This window comes from Telmatherina bonti (assembly GCF_933228915.1).
Source record: "Telmatherina bonti genome assembly, chromosome: 8".
NCBI classification, from domain to species: domain Eukaryota; kingdom Metazoa; phylum Chordata; class Actinopteri; order Atheriniformes; family Telmatherinidae; genus Telmatherina; species Telmatherina bonti.
The window spans coordinates 23,625,039-23,644,976 of NC_136626.1; the positions used below are offsets into that span (position 1 = coordinate 23,625,039).

At 38.8% G+C, this 19,938-nt stretch overlaps 1 protein-coding gene across 7 annotated transcripts in view; it reads right to left on the reverse strand.

The window, feature by feature from the left end:
* elavl4 (ELAV like neuron-specific RNA binding protein 4) overlaps positions 1-19,938 on the reverse strand; it is a gene marked incomplete at both ends in the record, with an annotated part of 77,187 nt that overhangs the window by 53,222 nt on the left and 4,027 nt on the right. For 2 of the 7 annotated variants that reach the window (XM_079244721.1, XM_079244720.1), the window contains one exon: positions 8,722-8,745. The exons of 4 other annotated variants lie outside the window; for them this stretch is intronic. In XM_079244721.1, coding sequence (XP_079100847.1) covers positions 8,722-8,745 — 24 coding nt within the window. Of the gene's footprint in view, positions 1-8,721; positions 8,767-19,938 lie in introns of those variants that run through there. One more of the 7 variants, XM_079244722.1, reaches the window with a different exon arrangement.

Consider the following 19,938-nt stretch of genomic DNA (forward strand, 5'->3'; position numbering starts at 1 on the left):
TAATCAAATAGCTGCGAGGGGAAAGGACAGCTGTCTGTCATTTGTCTTAATGACTTAACAGTTTGATGGAGGCCATGAATAACTCACATCCACATGTAGCTGCAGAGGAGGAAAATGCTTTGCTGATAGAGCAACAAGCTGAAACTTCACGCCCATCTTCTGGCAAATCACTTGTCAACAGTCTTATGCTGAGTTCCATTATGAAATATCAACGTATCTAAGTCTTATCTTAACACGGCAGTCACTGCGTGTTTCTTTTGGCTTTGGTATGTCGTGTAATCTAATAATGCACACGAGTGCGACTGTTCTGGTGCATGGGTCTTATTTTGGCCATTATCACATTAACACCTGTACACATCTCATTTGGGGGTTTCCTGCTGTATACCTGCGTTGCACAACTGACGTCATCACAAGAGATCTGTGTACGTTCTTAAAGGCATACACTTATAACAATGCCATAAACCACATGGCGTGAATGTAAAATTGATAAGTGAATTTCAAGTCCTGGTGTGTACAAATCAGATGTTTATTGGCACCCAGAACCCCATTTCTTCAGCTTACTGTCTCAGTCACATTTAAAAAAGCTGCTAAGTTGCCTTGGAACTATCATTACAGTCTATTTGGAGTTTAACTTTCATGTTAAGTTAGACTGAGGTGATCATTTCAACAAAAGATGGCTTCTACTGCAGCAGTAGGAGAGTGAGACACAAAAGCCTAAAGTACACTGTATAACAGCACAGCTAACGGCCGAGACCTGCGGCACACCAGCTAAACCATTAAGTGTGGCGTGCATTCAAATGAGCAGATAAATCCCCCCTACTGCTGTATAGTGCAGAGTAATTGAAAATGCCCACAGGAGGCTATCCCTGTTCATATACTGTGGCGCATGCCAAGGAGACAGCATAGAAAAGGTGGCAGTTGATTGCTATAAAAAATTCAGCTAAGGTCTTTGAGTCTGACAGCATGTGCCGAAGAGCTGTGCATCAATGAGATTGCACAACTCTCTTCAGCGTTTCCATTTTCTCATTCCCCATCTTTACCCCCAATATCAACTTGACAGGTGCTGATCAAGCCTGCTGGTGATGTTTATCTGGCTTGATAAGGATTGCATATCATTTTCCCTGCTTTTCCATCTGGTGATACTGCAGACGAAAGCATTCTCCACGGCGGGAAGGGAATAGTATCATTGACTATGATGATACATATTCCTTTTAGGATAAAAAAAATTACTATTATCGGAAGTACCTGTTGTATGACAACTGGGACTTAGCTTAGAAACTATCTCTGTTCTAATATGTACAAAATAGGAAAAGGCAAGTCAAACCTCTGACTGACAAGCAAAACTAGTCACGTACTGTATTATGTACCTCCTTCTCATGAATTTTTTGTATGCATGAGAAGTTACAGCAAATTTCCCATTTTAAACCGTGTCAACTCAAGCATTACAATATTAATACCAGGTGGCCTGTATCTTTTTGAGTCACTGGCTACAACTAGCTGGCAAATTAACCTTCCACATCCCTGCGAGAGCCACTCGCTAGATCCCATGCTTCTGCTATTTGTGAAGGTCAGCAGATTTTTTAAGTTGTTTGCTTCGTAGTAAAGTCATTTTGTGTGCTTGCAGCACATTTTTGCGATTTTTAGATATTATGGAACTCATCACCTAATTCATTCTAAAAATAATCTATTCTCGTCCGAGCTATCATGTTTTCCTATAACCTAATCAACAGTTTATGCTGTTTGAACCATCCATCCATCCATCCATTTTCTTAACCACTTATTTAAGGGTCGCAGGGAATCTGGGGCTTATTACTCATCGGGCGAGAGGCAGGATACACCCTGGACAGGCTGCCAGTCCACTGCAGGGCATTTTCTGCTTTTAGCTAAACATTTTATGCCATCAAAATAACACACCAAATAATCTAAGTCAGGGTTAAGTTGTTGGGCTTGGTTACGTCTCTTAATACATATAATGTAAAATGCTATGTAAAAACACAAAAAGACATAATAACACGTTACATCAATTATTGTGTTAAAGCTATTCTTCTTTGAATACCAGCTAAACTATGGTGGAAATAAATAAAGTACTTTCTGTCCGCATTTTCAAATCATTATTGATTAGCTTCTGTATATTCAGACCTTAATTTTTAGCCACCATACATCATCATCAACATGACATGTCAGATGATTTATCATCACAGAACCATCAAGAAAGCCCTCCATAAAATAGTTTTTGATCAGGCCTTTTAAACAAAAACACTATTTAAGTGTTGTGTAAAAATCACAAGTTTGATCATGATAGAATATTACATCAGTTCAGTGGATAATGATTCCGTGATTGCTCTACCATAATACAAGTTTGGTTGAATTTGATTCAGGAGTCAGCAATTAATATGAAACACTATCATGAACTGATTAAGATAATTATTTTTCATCAAATGAAATTACAAAAAGGAACTAGAATAGAAAAACATAATTTAATTTCTGATGTCAGATATTTAAATGAAAAACAGTCTGCTTAACCAAAAATAGGCAGTATCTTTCATATTTTTAGAACCTACTTGATAAGAAAAACAGACTGACTTCATCATACTTGAAAAACTAACGTCTGGATATCTGCATTATTTTTCATTAAGTTGGATTTTTTTCTTCTTTAAACAATGTAAACAATTCCATATCTTTTATTAAATCGCTGATTGCTTGATGTTGGATATTTTCAATTTGGATAGGGACCCTGATCCCTGAATTGATGTACTGATGCTCAACCCCAATTGAAAGAAAGTTGGGACATTGTATAAGTCGTAAATGAAAACAGAATATTTAATTTGCAAATCTTTTTTTTTTTTTTAACATATATTTAACTGAATATACTACAGATACAAGATATTTAATGTTCAAACTGATAAACTTTATTGCTTTTTTGCTATAATTTGACTCACTTTGAATTTGATGCCTGCAACAGGTTCCGAACAAGCTGGAACAGGGACATGTTTATCACTGTGTCACATCTCACTTCCTTTTAAAGGTAGAGTATGTAAGATTTTCAATATTTGCAAAATTAATTAACTAAAAAAATAACTACAATCACAATTAGATAGTTTTTTTTAAACATGTAGGTTCCGGTCTGTCCATATTTGATGTGTTATTAAATTACAAGTTTAATTAATGACAAAGACCTTTCTTAAACGTTTGCCTACCAGTAAAAAAAAGTGCTTTTTGTCATTTGTCATTAATTTAACTTGTAATTTAATAACGCATCAAATATGAACAGACTGGAACCTACATGTTCAAAAAACTATCTAATTATGATTGTAGTTATTTTATTAGTTCATTTATTTTGAAAATATTGAAAATCTTACATACTCCACCTTTAACGACGCTCAAGAATCATTTGGTAACTGAGGACTGTTGAAGCTTGGTAGGTGTAATTCTTTTCTATTCTTTCCAGGATGTTCTTTGTCATAGTTTGTACTTTATAATGCATCACACATTTTCAATGGGAGACAGGTCTGGACAGCAGGTGGGACCGTCTGTTACCTGCACCGTCTTACTTTGAAGCCACATTGTTGTAGCATGTGGCTTGGGATTGTCTTGCAGAAATAAGCAGGGACATCCCAGAACATCAAATATCTTATCTTGGTAGTTTATTCAGCAGAAAATAGGTTAAAAATCATTTGCAAATACATTTTTTTCTTGCGTTTTACACAACATCCCAACTTAATTGGAATCGAGATTGTAGATGGATGCGCTGTTACACTCCCTTCTCAACAGGTGACTAGATGAAGCAAAGTCACAAACTCTGACTGCGCTGTCCTCCCAGTTCTCCAACATGGCCGAAACGAAAACCACATCTGAGTTCATGAACTTGTGTTGCAGTTAAACACGAGATTGAACTTTTCATCCTATCGTTCTATCAATAAATGACATGAATTTGTGAAAATGTGTATCACAAAATTCCGCCTGAGTTGTTACACACCAATCTCACCAACTTTGTGAGAGATGCCATGTTTGTCAGATTAAATGTGTCTATTCCCAACCACAACAGTGCCATTTTGTGGTATGTTCAGTTGCATGTTCAATTTATAATTTATCCCGCAACAGAAGTGTATGAATGTTTAATATGTCAGAGGCGGAGCGGCCTGTTGAAAGCTTGACCTTGACACATCCTTTAAACATCACACAGCAATAGCATGGGGCCAGTTAAGCTGCTGAAGCTAAACAACAAGCAATGCGCACACGCGCCTTTGCTTGTGCGCATACACACAGCCAGTCTGCCTGCTGATGCTCTCCGCTGCTTTCTGTTCCCTTTTTTCCTGGGATGCAAAATGCAGATGAGACGAGTCAGCCGCTTGTGCACAGTCTCAGGAGAAAGTGCCAGTCAAATCCAAACATCTGTATGAATACCACAACACACACAGTACAGAGGAGGATGTGACACAGAGAGGAAAGAAAGGGGAGTGAAAGACAGATAGAAGATGAGGGAGAGAGTGGATTGCAGGGAGTGAGGAGTAAAGTAGCTGGGAAAGCTAGTGTTCCTCTCTCATTCCGTATTTTTGACTGAACAAAGAGCTATATACACATGAATACCTCTTTCCTTCCACTGTATTTTCCATCGGGATATTCATTCTGAAAAGCAGCGATGCACAACAAGGGCTCGGTCTTGTGTTTGCTAGTGGGCTGAGGCGTTAATACTCCCCAGCTGATTATGTGTCTGTCTGTAGCAGTTTGAGCTGCTGCCAAAGGAATTAGGTCTAGTATTTGTGAATGCTGCTCCCCTCGCAGCAGAATGCCTCAGCGTGCCTCTCAGATTTCTAGCTTTTTAAAAGGAGAGGGAGGGAAAAAAAACATTTTAAATAAATGAAGGAAATCACTGTGGAAGCCTATTAAATTTTTAACGTAACCATTTTGTGAGTCTTCATGTGTGTTTAGGCTTCACACAAAAGGAATATTTAAAAACCAAAGCATGCTAATTGGGACAGAGATTGTTACAGCAGCTTCTTATTCAAACAGGCTTTTGGCTTATTAAATGCTTCCATCTAGCTTTTGTTCAAAGAGAAGTGTAAAAGACATTTAAAGACAAAAAATATTTTGCTTTATCTATACTGACATTGCACCACTAAAAACACAGGCATACACAATGTAATGAACTCTCAAAACATGCTGAAATGCTGAGAGAAGCTTCTGTTTAGAGAGACATTTTGGCAGATCCTTATTCATTTCCATTAAACAAAAAAATCTATCATTTGTAAACAGTTATCTCTAATTACGAATGAATATGTCATTAAATATAAATACATATTTGACATGAAAATAGTGACTTTTTTATTTTACTGTCCTATTTTCAGTTGATATAACCAATTAAACATTTTTCTTATATTACTGCAGATTAAGTAGGTTGGAATTTTCACTTTAAGAATTTTAGTGTCGTAATGTTGACTCAAAAACCACTAAAGAAGAGAAAAAGTTATATGCACTCCTGAAGGAGTTCCTAAATCACATTACATATGTAATCCAACTAAATGACCTTAGAGTCATGTCTCTGGCTCATATATCATTATCACCTCTATCTTTTAATCCACTTTAAACCTCTCTACAGTGCTCAAAGTTGCTGCTGCGAACTGATGAGGGCCTGTTGGTGCTAGTTGTTTAGCTCTGTTTAAATGCTGTCTAAATGAAGCTACAAACACAGACAATTGTGACACACACACACACACACACACACACACACACACACACACACACACACACACACACAGCTACTACAAACAAAATGTGACCACCGAATAAAAAAAAAAAACCAAAACACTGACTATGCACTCTCAACATAAAACAGAAGATTGCTAAAGGCCTTTTGCTGCACTGGTGTTTACAACTTGTCCCAGTTTAAAGTACACCTTATGAAAGTCATCATTACATATTAACCTACTGAGGAACAAGAAACATTTGGCTGCAAAAAGCAAACAACAAATATAATTATTTACCACTTTGCGCAGACCACCAGGTTAGCCATACAGCATTTCAAAAACTCCTTCTAAAAGTAAATAAAGTAAGTTTAGGTAGTCAAGGACAGCAGCTTAAACAGGAAGAGCAAAGGAACTTTTTTATCTGTTCAGAGATTTATATTAAAGCAGAGCACTAGTCTGAGCAATTAGCTCTACTTTGTTAGTAAACTACAGTAGTTTTATTGTGAAAGGCCTCACGTATTTTAAAAGAAAACAAAATTTTTGAATATAATTTTTAAAAAAGTCAAGTTATTTCATACCTACAGGTACACTGTGTTAATTATGAGTGTTGGCCATGTAAAACATTTGTACTATCACAACTACAAAAACCACCGTGTAGGCCAGTCAGTGTCATAAAAAACAAACAACAAAGTATACACTGTGATTTTTTTACTTGCAGCATTGTGGGACAATTACCCAACACAAAGCAAGAATAAAAAGCAGAGTTTAGGAACTATTGCACAAGCCATTGTTGAGTTTCCAAATTTTAGATATTTAGTTTAATGTTGGATGCAATTATGTGTGGGCCAATGCACTGTTCAAATAAAAACATGGAACGTGACAGTCAAAATGAATACAAAACAAATAAAACAAAATAACAAAATAAAATTGATTGCATGCCTACTGTCGAATATTGTAAGTAAACCGCAGAGAGCAAATGAAGACAGAATGGGAAAGATTAAGAGGCAACTGCTCACCTGCCTGAACCAATTCACATCTCTTCCTTTTCTTTCACTCAATGTATTAACTTGGTGTTTAATCAGCTTCTTTTTAACTGTGTCACACCGTATCTGGACACACATCAGCTGCTCCTCTGACACAAGTCAGAGTAAACTACACAAAGAAAATATATATTTCAAGATGTCAGATTGTGGAATGCTATAAGCTCATCTTTCCTGATTTAATGTTTTCTTTCTCTACATGGTCTTTATTTCTCTTCAAATTTATAGTTACCAAAGAACCATACAACCGAGCATCCATTGCATCTTTATTTCATGTTTCTTTGATCTTCGTTTATGTTTAAATCTCGCAGCACACGGCTGGTGCACTGTAGCTAATAAATTCCTAACACACCCCACCTTATTAGCATTGATATGTAACCTTGGAGCATATGGTGTTCTACCTGAGGGTAAAAAAGTCACTGTGTGTGTGTGTGTGAGTGTGTACCATTCACACACCAAAGGGAAAAAAATAAAAAAAAAAAAAATAATGTGTGTATATATATATATATATATATATATATATATACATATATATATATATATATATATATATATATATATATATATATATATATATATATATATATATATATATATATATATATATATATATATATTTTTTTTTTTTTTTTTTTTTTTTTTTTTTAATTTGATTAAATATAATATAAATATAAAATATGGGTGTGGGTGTGTAATATGATGATGGCCTGCATAAAATCAGGTTGTCTACTGGTTCCCATCAGGAGGCCTTATGGTGGACACAACTTTTTTGCACCATTTTCCACTCTTCTTTTTCAGTCTGCTTTCGGGTCAAAATCTTTCTGTAGTTCCGTTATGATACAAAACCTTTCTCTAGTCATACTGTCTTGTACCGCTGACAAGTTACACCTATACTGACACAAGGCTTTGGTCCTAAATGTTCAGGGAGACAGGATATTGAAGATGATGGACCCATTGGCCACATCAACAAACAGAGGAATCACTGCTGTTTCAGTAACATTTTTGATGCCATCTGATTAAAAGCAGCTGGCAAACAATGAAATATTTACTTTCTTTCAAATACATAAAGCTTCATTTGTTAGTAATGGTATACAAAAGTGAGTCAAGGCAAGGTTGAGGATGGCAAGGAAACAAATAAAGGCAAAATAATATAACTAAACGTGTTCAGAATGATTTTAGCATTGAAATATGAACCTGTCTTGCTGTCTACAACAGGTGAGAAGGTTGGATGAAATAACTGCTAGTTTTATTTGTCATCTCTCTCTGTCATTTGGATGTGATGGAGGGATGGATGCTATAGAGAAATCTCAGGAATGCAAGTAACGCAGAACACTTAGCTTAAAATCACAGCTATCATCTTGTCACTTCAGTGAGTACACACACACACCTTCATATACTAGTAAGACAAGTAGGATTTAAGAATCAGAGTATGCACAGCATTAAATCTAGTCATCCAGGGATGGGCAAAACTCAAGCATATCTACTGGGACTCCTATGGCACAACACATGGAAACAAATAACACAGTGGTTACATGTGTGGCTTTTTACATGTGTGGTACAGCTACTCATGTAACTTACATGCACTACTTTACACACACTCACATATGATACATCCACCTCTGCAGCAGAATTCTATAAAAGTAAAGAGTAGTGTGAAGGCAAAAGGGGCAGGGCAATAACTATTCCCCAGTTCCCCACACCTTTTTTTTCCACACATCTTTTAGCGTGATATCTGTCCCTGTCCCTGTGTTCCTCCATTTCTTATTCTGCCCACAAGTCCTCCATCTAACCCCTGCTGTAGCCTTCTTCTGAGAAAGAACTTAACATTCTGCACATGAAATAGTTTAAAAGCATCACTGCACTGCTTGTGAAATAAAAGTATAACACAGACTGACTGCAGGCATCAATATAATTACAACTACAGCCCGTTCTAGCCCCCTGCAGAATGCTGAAAATGAAGTGACATATAGTGGCAGGCTGCTTGTAGTCTTCCTTACCATCTTAAACCCATTCCACTCCATTTGGGAGAAGCCGGCCGTTGTCTCACGTTTCGTCTCTCCTCACACAACAGCTACAGCAACGCCTCAGAAAAGAAACCCCCTGACTCAGTGTAACTCTCCCTTTCTCAGTCTTCTCTGACGCTGTCTCTTAATTCTTTTTCTTTCTCTCTTCTTCCGGAGTCTTAGCTGAGAGTAGAGAACTGCGCACCAGAGGTGTTGGGAGCAAGCATCGCCTTCTTCCACAGATGCTGTGAGGAGAATGATGAGTCTGGATGAGAGAGCTGGGCTGCCGCAAGGCTCTTTCTCTCTCTTTCTCGCTCTCTCTCTCCCCCGTACCGTTCCCCTTCTCTGCCCCCCCTCCCCACTCTCCTCCTCCCTGCAACCACCCGTCTCCTGCTCAGCTGGAAGGTCAGAACCCGCCCACACTCTCTCTTGTCGAGTCTGTGATTGGCTACTTGGCTTGCTTGTCAGCCCTTGGCCTTCCCTCCCCTCCCTCAGCGTTAACACCTTCGCTCTCTGGCTGGCTCCGAGCCCCAGTCGGCACACGCCAACCTCTGGCTGATTTGGCAGAGAAAAGGCTCTCTGAATCCCAGCAAAGCAATCAATCGCGGCTGAAGTCTGTGCTTGAGTGAGCCGGGGCAGAGCAGCGCGGAGCGGAGTGATTGCAGCCTCGGGCGTTATGGTAATAGGATGCCTGCGCGGCACAGTGTATATAAATGAGCTATTACCGTGTGCATGTTAAATCCTTTGTACATTACATGACTATGTCTACAGAGAACATCTTCCTCATTTACTTCGTAGATCTCTAGGGACTTATAAATGCGTCAAAAAGGTTGTTTTTTGGTTTACAAAACAATTTGAAGTCAAGAAATAGTCCGCATTAATTCCTTAGTCGTTTCAATCGTTTTAAAAATAATGACACTTAAAAAAAACATCAGAATTTGGCACAAAACTACATGTTACTTTCATGATTTGGAATCAAACTGAAAATTTAAATTTCTAACACGTCTTTGAACTGTTATAATATAGCATAATGAATCTCTATAATCTAAGCTACTCTTGATATTTTACTCACCATGACCATTCTCGGCTGGAGCTGCTCGTTGTACGGACTGTGAGGTGACAAAAAGGATAAAGAAAATGAAAGAATAAAAGCCAGTGAAGTCAGTGACAACCAGCTGCGTGCTGGAAAGTAGCCTAATGAGCTGAGGAAGTGGTGAAAAGAGCCAAAAACAAGCAAACAAAAAAGAAAGAAAAAAAAGCGCGTGGAAGCGTGGTTGTGGAAGACCCGCCGCTTAGTCCCGTCCCCTGAATACAAACACACTTTCCTTCAGTTTACATATGAGTAAATAACTGGAACTAAAGCACGTGCAGCGACTAGAGACGCGGTCCAGTGAGGAGGAAAAAAAAGAGTCAGACAGGACACTCTAAACCTTTTCCAAAGAAGCCAATTATGGAAAGTCCAGCCGCCTCGCGCGCGATTTCCCATTGGCTGAACAGGTGCGGACGGGGCGGTGCGTGTGCGGATGAGAGTGGAGGAGGCTGTCTTGTAGTGGTCCACGACGTGGGTTGCAGGGAAGCACCGTGTGGGGAGAGCAATTAAAACGGTTTTATATTTGTGTGTATGCACAAAATGATCTGTCCGCTCACTTATAATTATGCACGAGATCAGCATACGCTGGGCTTTTAGTTTATGGCCGCGTGCCTCCGCGCCCCGACTTTGTCATAAAGATGGGGGGGGGGGAGATAAGTTATCTTTGTTATTGCTGTTGTGTTTTATGCATGGTCTCCGTTGTAAAGGCTCGTGTACATCTCTGCTCAGCTGGAAAAATCTGCAACAGCTCCTCATATGGAGCTGTATGGTTTGTTTGCACCATTAGCAACTTGACAAACAATCTGCTGACTGATAAAATGCTGTGAAATTAGTATTTACTGATGCTGCAACTTACTTTGATAAGTTTTGATAATATCACAAGATACAATACAGTATGTTTATTTGCAAATAATAATTTAAAAAGCAATTTTTCTGTGCCCAGCAGTAAACCCACCTTATATTGATATCATCCACCTGTCCCCAATCTCAGGCAGACAAGAAGAGGGAGCTCTTGCCTCCTTTATCTCAGTTACCTGGCAGGCAGCAGTACTTGTCTCACATACATTTACACCAATGCATAAACACCCAGAATGCACATAAGCTACTGGGGTTCATGTTATTTTACCCTGACAAATATATATAAACAGATCTCATCATTCAATATTACTGTTTAGATCCTAATGCAGGTCCAAATATTCTCAAGTCTGAAGTACAGTTTTCCTTTGTGTTTCATACAATAGTAAGAGAGGTCTACAGGACTCCTTTGTTTCAGCTAATCTCCAGCAGTAATTGTAACCAACTGGTGGACATGTATTCACTCAGTTGATTTATCTTCCATATTCAGCTAAAAGTGCATCTGGGTCTGAGAAAACAGACTGAGAAGTATGAAAGGCGGTTGATGTAAACTTCCCTGGTTAAGGTTATGTGATTATTTTTAATCCTTACTTACAAGCAGACGAAAACTCACAATTATTGAGAACCTGCAATAAAAACAAAGGAAAAGCCATTTGTTTTTTTCTCTGAGTTAACTAACAGTGTCAACTACAATAAAAAACCATATCAAACAGCTGATTAACACAGTTAGGAATCAACAATATGATTGACATGTTAAACTATATACGATTTTAACACTTTAACATCTTTTAGCTCTTTGAGCGCAACATCGAGCTAATGATGTAGTCTCAAGGTAAACCATCTACTTCACATACCATCACTGTAACTGTAAATCATTGAAGGATCTACTGTGTACATGTTTCATCAAATAACATCCTATGTGAACTGTGTGCACATTATACATATATCGCATCATATAATAATAATAGAATTTAATATAATTTAATTTTAGCCATACAATCTAAAGTGTAGGTACACAAATTAGCTCCCAAATAAACACACAAAGGGAAAAAGCTAATTCTTTCAGACAAAAAGGCAACACTGAACCTCAGGTCCCCTGTTTCTCTGCTTCATCTCTAACCTCTTCACCTGTCTAGTTAGCAACATCTAGCTAGCTAGCCTAGCAGAACCATGTGCCTGACATACTAATGAGAATCCTTGCTATGCCCTCAATTAGGACTTAGTACTATATGCACACACACACACACACAGGGGAAGAGGGGCTGAACAAGTCCCCTTTTGTTTTAGATGGAATAAAATATGCTGGCACTTGCAGTCTTGAGCTTCGTACTTCACATAACCAAACAGAATGAGTGTAATGTAGGATGAAACACAATGGATTCAACCAGAAGGGCATCTTTGCCTTTCTTCCTTTGTCATGAGCTTCTTTATCTCCTGAGCTGAGGAAGAAAGCTAAATTTGAAGCTGAATGGTACAGGCAACAAAATCTTCGTCTTCCATCCGTCTTTTCCTCTCCTGTTCTGACCTTTGAGTTTAATAAAGACTCACAAAAAGACATCATTCGTCCCACAACCTCCAACAAGCCTGTCCAAACTGTGTTTTTATTGTTGTTTTTTAATGCCCTTAAATAAGAAATAGAATATTGGTAGTGACTTACTCGCAAAACAAATTTTTTCTGATATTCAGTCCTTTGTGCTCTGCTTTTACAGTGACATAAAGTGGATGATCATTTTTGTGTTTCATTGTGGACAATGTTTTGCGGTTGTTTTCTCTCTCTGTAATGTGATCCAAATAACCTTTTCTCCAAATGAGAATGTGATTTGAAAGTGGAAATAGTCTCTCACAGTTGTCTTGCATGGGGTGTCATTTCACTAGATTGCTCTATGGGGCTACGATTTGAGAAAGCAATGACAATTACTACCACTGCTCAGTAAATTAGCTATAAACACATCTGTTCTTTCCAGTGTGTAGTGTTTGGAAGTTTATAGCTGCAACATGCAGACAAAGCTGTGAGCGTGTTGTTACATTGAACTAGTATGAACAGACTGAAGGGGTGTTTTACTTATTCAGTTAAAGGCATCCAGGATGTGATGCTGCATTGTGGATTTTTTTTCTTATGGACACATCAATTTTAATATGGCAACAAATAAATGCAAAAATGTCAAGTAATTAGGGTTGATGATTAAAAGCACTTCTTTTTTAGTGGCATTTCCACTTTGTCAGACTTTGAATAAAAAAAAAAAAAGTGCATAATGTTGATTGGATGCATTATTTGGCCTTTTAGATGATGACTGATGCTAAATGATTTTTGAGGAGATAAATTATATTTCTTTCTTTTTTTTTTTTCATTTTCCCTTACATCATTCTGAAAGTTTAAAAGCTTTTGTGGCTATAGCCCAGGAGGTCCAGCTACATTGTCAGCACTTACTGGCCCTGGCTCATATCCATAAACACCAGCATGCATGAGCAGATCTCACAAAAAACAAACAACCTTATGCATGCACAGATGCAATGCCATAAAAACAGACCAAAAGAAACCAAAACAAAAAATCCCAAACACAGCCGGACACCACTGACTGCCACAGAAGTGTGCTCAAACCATGCGTCCAAGCTTCTAATTCTGATAGCTGAGAGCTGGCTAATTGTCATGAACTCATTCTGCCCTCCATTCTGTCCAGCTTCCCTAAACTCCTCCCAGCCACAGACCGTAATGGATTAACTGCAGGCTGTGGTGCTCCCTTGGTGCATTATCATTCTCTTGCACATTACATTTCTGCCACTCCCTGCAATATTTGATTGTGGACGCTGAATCTGTAAGTTTGACCTGTGGATACTCCGGCAGCATCCAGTACATGCTGTTCTTATAAATTTTTAAGAACCACTGACGAGTTGCATATCCAATATGTTGCAGAGCTGGTTTGAAAATGCACAGTGTAGACAGTGATAATTGTAGCTGCTATCGGTTTGAATCTTGTTAACTGTCAAACGCAGCGTTTTAACACCTGTCTTGTATTTCACTCTGCATAATAGCACTTCTATTTAAAGGAGGAAAAGTGAAGATGCTGGCTGAGGTGTTACCTCAAAGTGCTGAAAGAAAATACCTCAATTATTAACAGGGGAAGGAAAACTTTTTATGTTCACCTGGAAAACTCATCTTCGCAGCTGTAAGTGAGGGTTCAAATGTAAACAACAGCGGTGATTTTCACAGTTACAAAGTGAGGCAACAACAATGTCATTGGAGATAATACTGGATTTAAATAGATTTCTTATAATAATAATAATTAAAAAAATTCAATGCTTAAGTCATGGCTGCAGATGAGGTGAAACTTTTTACATTTTATGCTACAGAATCTACTTCCTTTGCTTTGCTTCACTTGCACTGTTTTTGATTTGCCCTTGGATGATAGATTTTGTTGCTCTCTTGAAGTTCTGGCAGAAGTAGGATCTTGCTGTGCTACTCAGACTGATGACTGCCCTTCTCCTGGCAGGTGTCCACCCTCTGCCGGTAACAATCAGCAAATGAGGATCGCAGTCTGCAACGTGTCCCTCAACAACCACAAACTCAGCATCACTGAACTCCAGTTATCAAACAGCTTTTCACATGATAACATGGGGCAGTCTTTGGAAGAAATGGTGGACTTTTGTACACAGTATGGTAAGTATAGATGGGTTTTGATCATTTCATGGTCAAGAGATGCACCTGCTTTGCTGCTTCATATGCAGTCAGAGCTCTCTGTGTTATGGTTGCCCGACAGGGGCAATTTTGCCACAAAATATGCTCCTCTAGGGAAATCCATGACACACAGAAAGACAGTGGCACCAGACTCAAACGGCTGAGAGCAGATAAGGGGGATGGGTCTCTTTTGAGTGCTGCTTATTAAAGAGAAAGATCCATAAAGGAGTAAAAAAATAAAACCCAACTTGTAAATGGTAAAATTCCCCAGCTCGTTGTTACATAGACATCAAGCATGTCTGCCATGTTTGAACTCCTAATCTCATTTCATCCTGATTACATCTGCTGTGTTCCAGTTAAATCAAATTACTTGATCAACATTTCAAAGCGATTAATGTCCAGTTTATGCAGTTGTTGCGTCTTGCTGACTAAATCAGATAAAAACATGTAAAAGTATTCCTGAAAAATCCGCTTTAACTAAATCGTACTCCTGCCTGTCATATTGGAAAAGTAATATACCTCTAGTTTGACTTAGATATAGACTATACTTCCTGTAGGGTTTATTCCGTAAAAAATCCAACTTATCTAGTTGGAGCTTTCCTCCTACATCCTATTTCCTTCATGTCAGTGGGCACGATACACAGCCAGCTTCACCCCTGCCTGTATCACTCTCTCTAGTGGAAACTCCTAAGATCAGAAATGAACTCTTCATGCTGATCCCACAACAAGGCTTTGCTGCATTTGTCACAGCCACTTCCTTCAACTTTAACTCCAAGCTGTTTAGTATGGCTGGAGCTTTGCAGACTGCAGAGATGTGACTGAGGGGATGTTGGAAATCCCCAACTTGAACTTGGGTACTTTTTATTCCACCTTCTATTTTCTGTTTTGATTTGTGAGATTCTTTTTCAAACTTTCTCTGAACAAAAAGAGAACAGAGGAGCATTCAATGCACACATTACTGTAAAGAAATTAAAGGTACACACCAGCACACACTTGCTCAAAACTTAGCAAGAACATTGTTGTTTTTCTTTTTTTTTTTCTTTTTTTTTTATGGAACAGAAGGTGGTAATAATGGCGACATATTTGAGGCTATAACCTCACACAAAGAGAGAAAGTTTGTGTAGGAGTCCAGGAAGGCTTAGCTATGCATTTGCCGTTGAGTCTGGCATGTGTTCTCAATAGGACTGTGGTGGATTAGTGTCCATTTGGACAACAGAGTGGTCCACAGCTTGGGGTGACATTCAACTTCAGTGGGCCAGCAGCCCTCACACCGATCATTAAGTTTAGTCTTGCTGCTATCTGTTAATTAGGGAACGCAAATGTAAAGTAATGCACGGTGTTTGTGTTATACTGCAAGCCAGAGATGAGGGAGATAAAACTTACTTACAGTCTGCTAAAGTGTTGTTTTATGGTGTGAGCCGTGGGGGTGATATGAAGCGGTGAACACGCCACAGTGTGGTGGGTCGGTGGATCATGGGGGTTTACTTGTGGGCTTTGGGGCTGTGAGGACAGCAGCTCGTTTTGTGTTTGATCCCGGTCGGGGTACATCCATGCTCACAGGGCGACTGCTGCGGTCCATCTGGTGCAGACTTTAATCACAACCACCCCCTCTTCCACACATACAAACACACTACAATAACACAAAGCACACAGAGATTCCCACTCGAGGTTCTTAGGCTGATGCTGTTATCAAGCCTCTTTATTTACATTATTTGTCTTCGCTATCTTTCCAGTAATATATTTCCCTGCAGAAATGAACCCCATTTTCCTCTTTAACAAAATCGACTACTCAGACCTCAGGTGGAAAAATGTTAGTCCTGCTATCTGTCACGCCGTTTTAAACCTCATCAAAAATCTCACACTATCAGATCTGCATAAATGGCTGCACTGTGGTTTCTGATAAGGAATAACCTTTCAGAAATTAGACACATCCAGAGTCCTTTACATGGCTGGCCATCGGCGCTGTGGACCAAACCAAACCCACACGGCATAAATCCTTCTTTGAAAATGTCACTTCATGCTTGAGGAAAAGCAAGTGTGTAATGCACAAAAAACCCCCCGATGGGTTTCAGCTTTAATGCCTAAATGCTTAGAGACATGTTTCACTTATTTAGCGTTGCTGCGACTTTTGGTAGATTAAATGAAGAAAAAAAAAAAAACTCAGTAGAAGAAAAACACAACTAATGAAAGAACAAAGCAAACACAAGAAAATCCCAAATGTGATATACTGTACGTGTATTCCTATAAAGCTGAACACTTACAATTCATGTCCTTAATGAAGCTGTTAGAATAAATATTATTATTACTGGAAATCAGAGGTTGGCAGATAATGGTGTTGATTTTAGGTTCAGTAAGGAAACTGTAAAGTGTTACCTTTCTAGTATTTTAATCATTTCCCAATATATCCTTATTTAATTTGCCTGTCAGTGAAGCTGCTTTATTTTCTGTATGCAGCGGTCCACATCTAATACAGCTGCTAGATATGTTGGTGGGCTCCAGTAACTTTAATGGTCACGGTGCGTTTTTACTGATGTTAAAGTCTGCCATACATCATTTATTCATGGTGACAGCAGATACTTTGCCTCATCCTCGGCAATTAGCAAATCAATAAAAACGCACCGGCTTTGAAACTATCAATTTTGAGAAGAGACAAAGTAGTGTTGTTCATCAACATGCCAGGAGCCCAGACACAGACAATTACTCAGTATTGGCAGTGTCAGATCAGCATCAACAGGCGCTGAGCTGTCAATAACAATGTCATGGTAAATTGTCTGGTCTGAGACGCTCACCTAAAAGAAAAAACAATGTCACAATCTTTGAAAAAATAAAGGCCACGTTATGTTCTTAATGTCAGAAGTTTGTGTTTAAATTATGAATGTTTCTCCATATTGCGAAGGAAAGGACTGAGCAGAGGTCATATGAGTGAGATTATCACAGATGGAGACGGGTCAGTAAAGGCCTTGTTTGGGCTAATACGTCTTTTGTTAAGGTTTACAAGGCTGACATAATCCACAATGCTGTCAGTTTCATAATTAATTCAGTAAAGCTGAATGATCCAACACATACACCTCAAACTCATCTTCCAGGAGGACAATATGTCCGTTTAAAATTACATCAAACAGTAGCACAAAAAATATTTCCATCTTTTTTATGTTAATATTTTGGAAATGACAAAATGCCTCACCAGATTTGCAAACACAACACTTCCCTCTCTCCAGACGTGCCTGTTTTATTATTCTCTCTGTATTTATTCTTCCTAAGCCAAATGAAATAACTGCAGCTAGATGTAAAAACATTGTCCTGCAGAGGCAAAAAAAATTCTCTGAAATTAAATGTTTTTGTTATTATTATTATTATTATTTCCAAGCAAAAGTGCAGCCTGGGACTCTTTACATAAGTGAAATGAGCAGCAAAAATTCTTTTTTTTTTTTTCCCAACCTACGTAACTACAGCAAGCGAATGCTCTACAATAATACACTGACACACAATGGATATTTAATCCACTATGACATAAACCTTGATAATTATGATTTACTTATGTTAATCTGTATTAAACAACCTGTCAATCAGTCAGGGAATAATAGCAGACAGAAATCTTCTGCTTTGACTTTTGGTGGTGTGTGTGACCTTGTGTTTATATTCTAATTACAGGTTATTCTCTATAATAACAGCTCAGTGTTTGATGATTAAAGAGACATTATCAGATGCTTTTTTTCACAAATGTGAGGAGATGTTTACTAATGCACAGACAATTAAAGAAAACAAAACCGAGCGCCACTGGTGCCGCGATACTGATGCCGCGATGTAAGTGATATGGCTGGGTACTTTCGGCTGGGGATGTTGTTTTATGAGAAATAAGTAATAATCAATCAGGAGTAATGCTTCTGTGCTGCTATGATCCAACACACTGCAAATTTGTCACATTGTGCTTAAAAGGAGAAGTTGTAGATGGAAAAAGAGGCAAAAAGGAGAAAGAGTACCATTAGCTCAAAGCGTTTGTGTACAGTATGTGTAAGGGGTGGGGTGTATGGGTGGGTGGGCTTGGATGTGCATGAGCCTGCAGACACCTGCTTCATTCTGCAGTGATGGCTCCCAGCGGGACACAGGCTCAGCTGCTGATCACTAGGCCCTCCCAGCAGTACCGGTGGCCAACACACACACACATACACACACACACACCTCAGGGCCCCCCTTGCAGTACATCTCTCTGTGTCCCTTGTAACTGACACACCACATGTGCTTATATCAACTGCATACATGACAAGTTGCGCACACACACACACACACACACACACACCCAAGTCTGTGCTCACATGACGCTGAATATAAATTCTATGATGCGGCACGGTCATAACTTGTTCTGCTGTAGCTTTAGGTGTGCTACAGGGGTGACACCACTGAGCAGCATGTCTTTTTTCCCCCACATCCCCAAAGCTAAAAAGCTTTGCTGAAAAGGACTGGATCAAACTAACACTATAAAAGTGACATAAAACAAGTAAACTGTCTATTTTCCTTTTTGTCTCCATCATATTTCAGCCTGCTGCTAGTTTTATTTTTTTTTAGCCAATTACTAAACCTTTCAAAATATTACACAAAAGACACATTTCATGTTGTCAGACTTGTGTTAATCAACCGCGATTGTATTTGTGGCGCGATTATTACTTTTGATACTACAATTTAACATATCGCCATCTCTGTGTTTTCCGTCTATGAGCATCTTTTCCCCTCTTTCTTTTGTGTCTTTTAGTCGGCTGCACCTGTTTGTGCCTCAGTGACAGCAGGGTTGTGGAGCATAAACGAACTAATTTCCTGAATATAGAGAACACTGCAATCAAGGAAAGGGGAAATGCAGTGAGCGGCAGATGGAAGGAGATAATTATTGTTATGAAATAGAGATGACCTCTAACTATCGCTTGGCTGCTTATATTCTGTGGCGATAGATATTTGCCAACTTCTACGCCACCCCCACCCCACCTCTTTCACCCCTCTATGGTTGTTGTAGTGGGGGTGATGATAAATGACTTCAGGAAGGTTTAAAACATAAACCTTTCTTTTCTTTTCTTTTACTTCCCTTTCTTTTCTTTTCTGAATGGTCAAACAAAAAGGACGAGTTGTCAAACAAAGCCCCGTGTCACACAGAGAAAAGCAGCTGCCTGCAGTGGGTAATCAGAGGAGCTTTCTCCAAATTAACAGCATTCAGCTCTGAAGTATGTCGCACAGTGTGCTGTTATATGTTGGCTTTTGAAATGAGATCTCAGAGACAGAAAACCAGGATCATTTGTAACTCTTTTGTTGCCCACAATCTTAGCCTTTCAGTCTAAAGGTGGTCACTCCGCTCGACTTGTGCTGCTAACTGCAGGTGCTCATCCTCAAAATAGGAATGTATGTCTTTATATCCTCAATCATATGAGTCGCTGTGTGCTTTAGGTTCTATTAGCTGAATTCTTTAAATGCTCTTCTAAAGGCACTGCCCTTAAGCTTTAAACACAGGATACACAGCTGAGAACATGCACACATGCTAGCAAGCACAGAAGCATCGAATGTAACACAAACGCACACAAAAATGCTTTACAGTTGTGAACTCATCGTGATG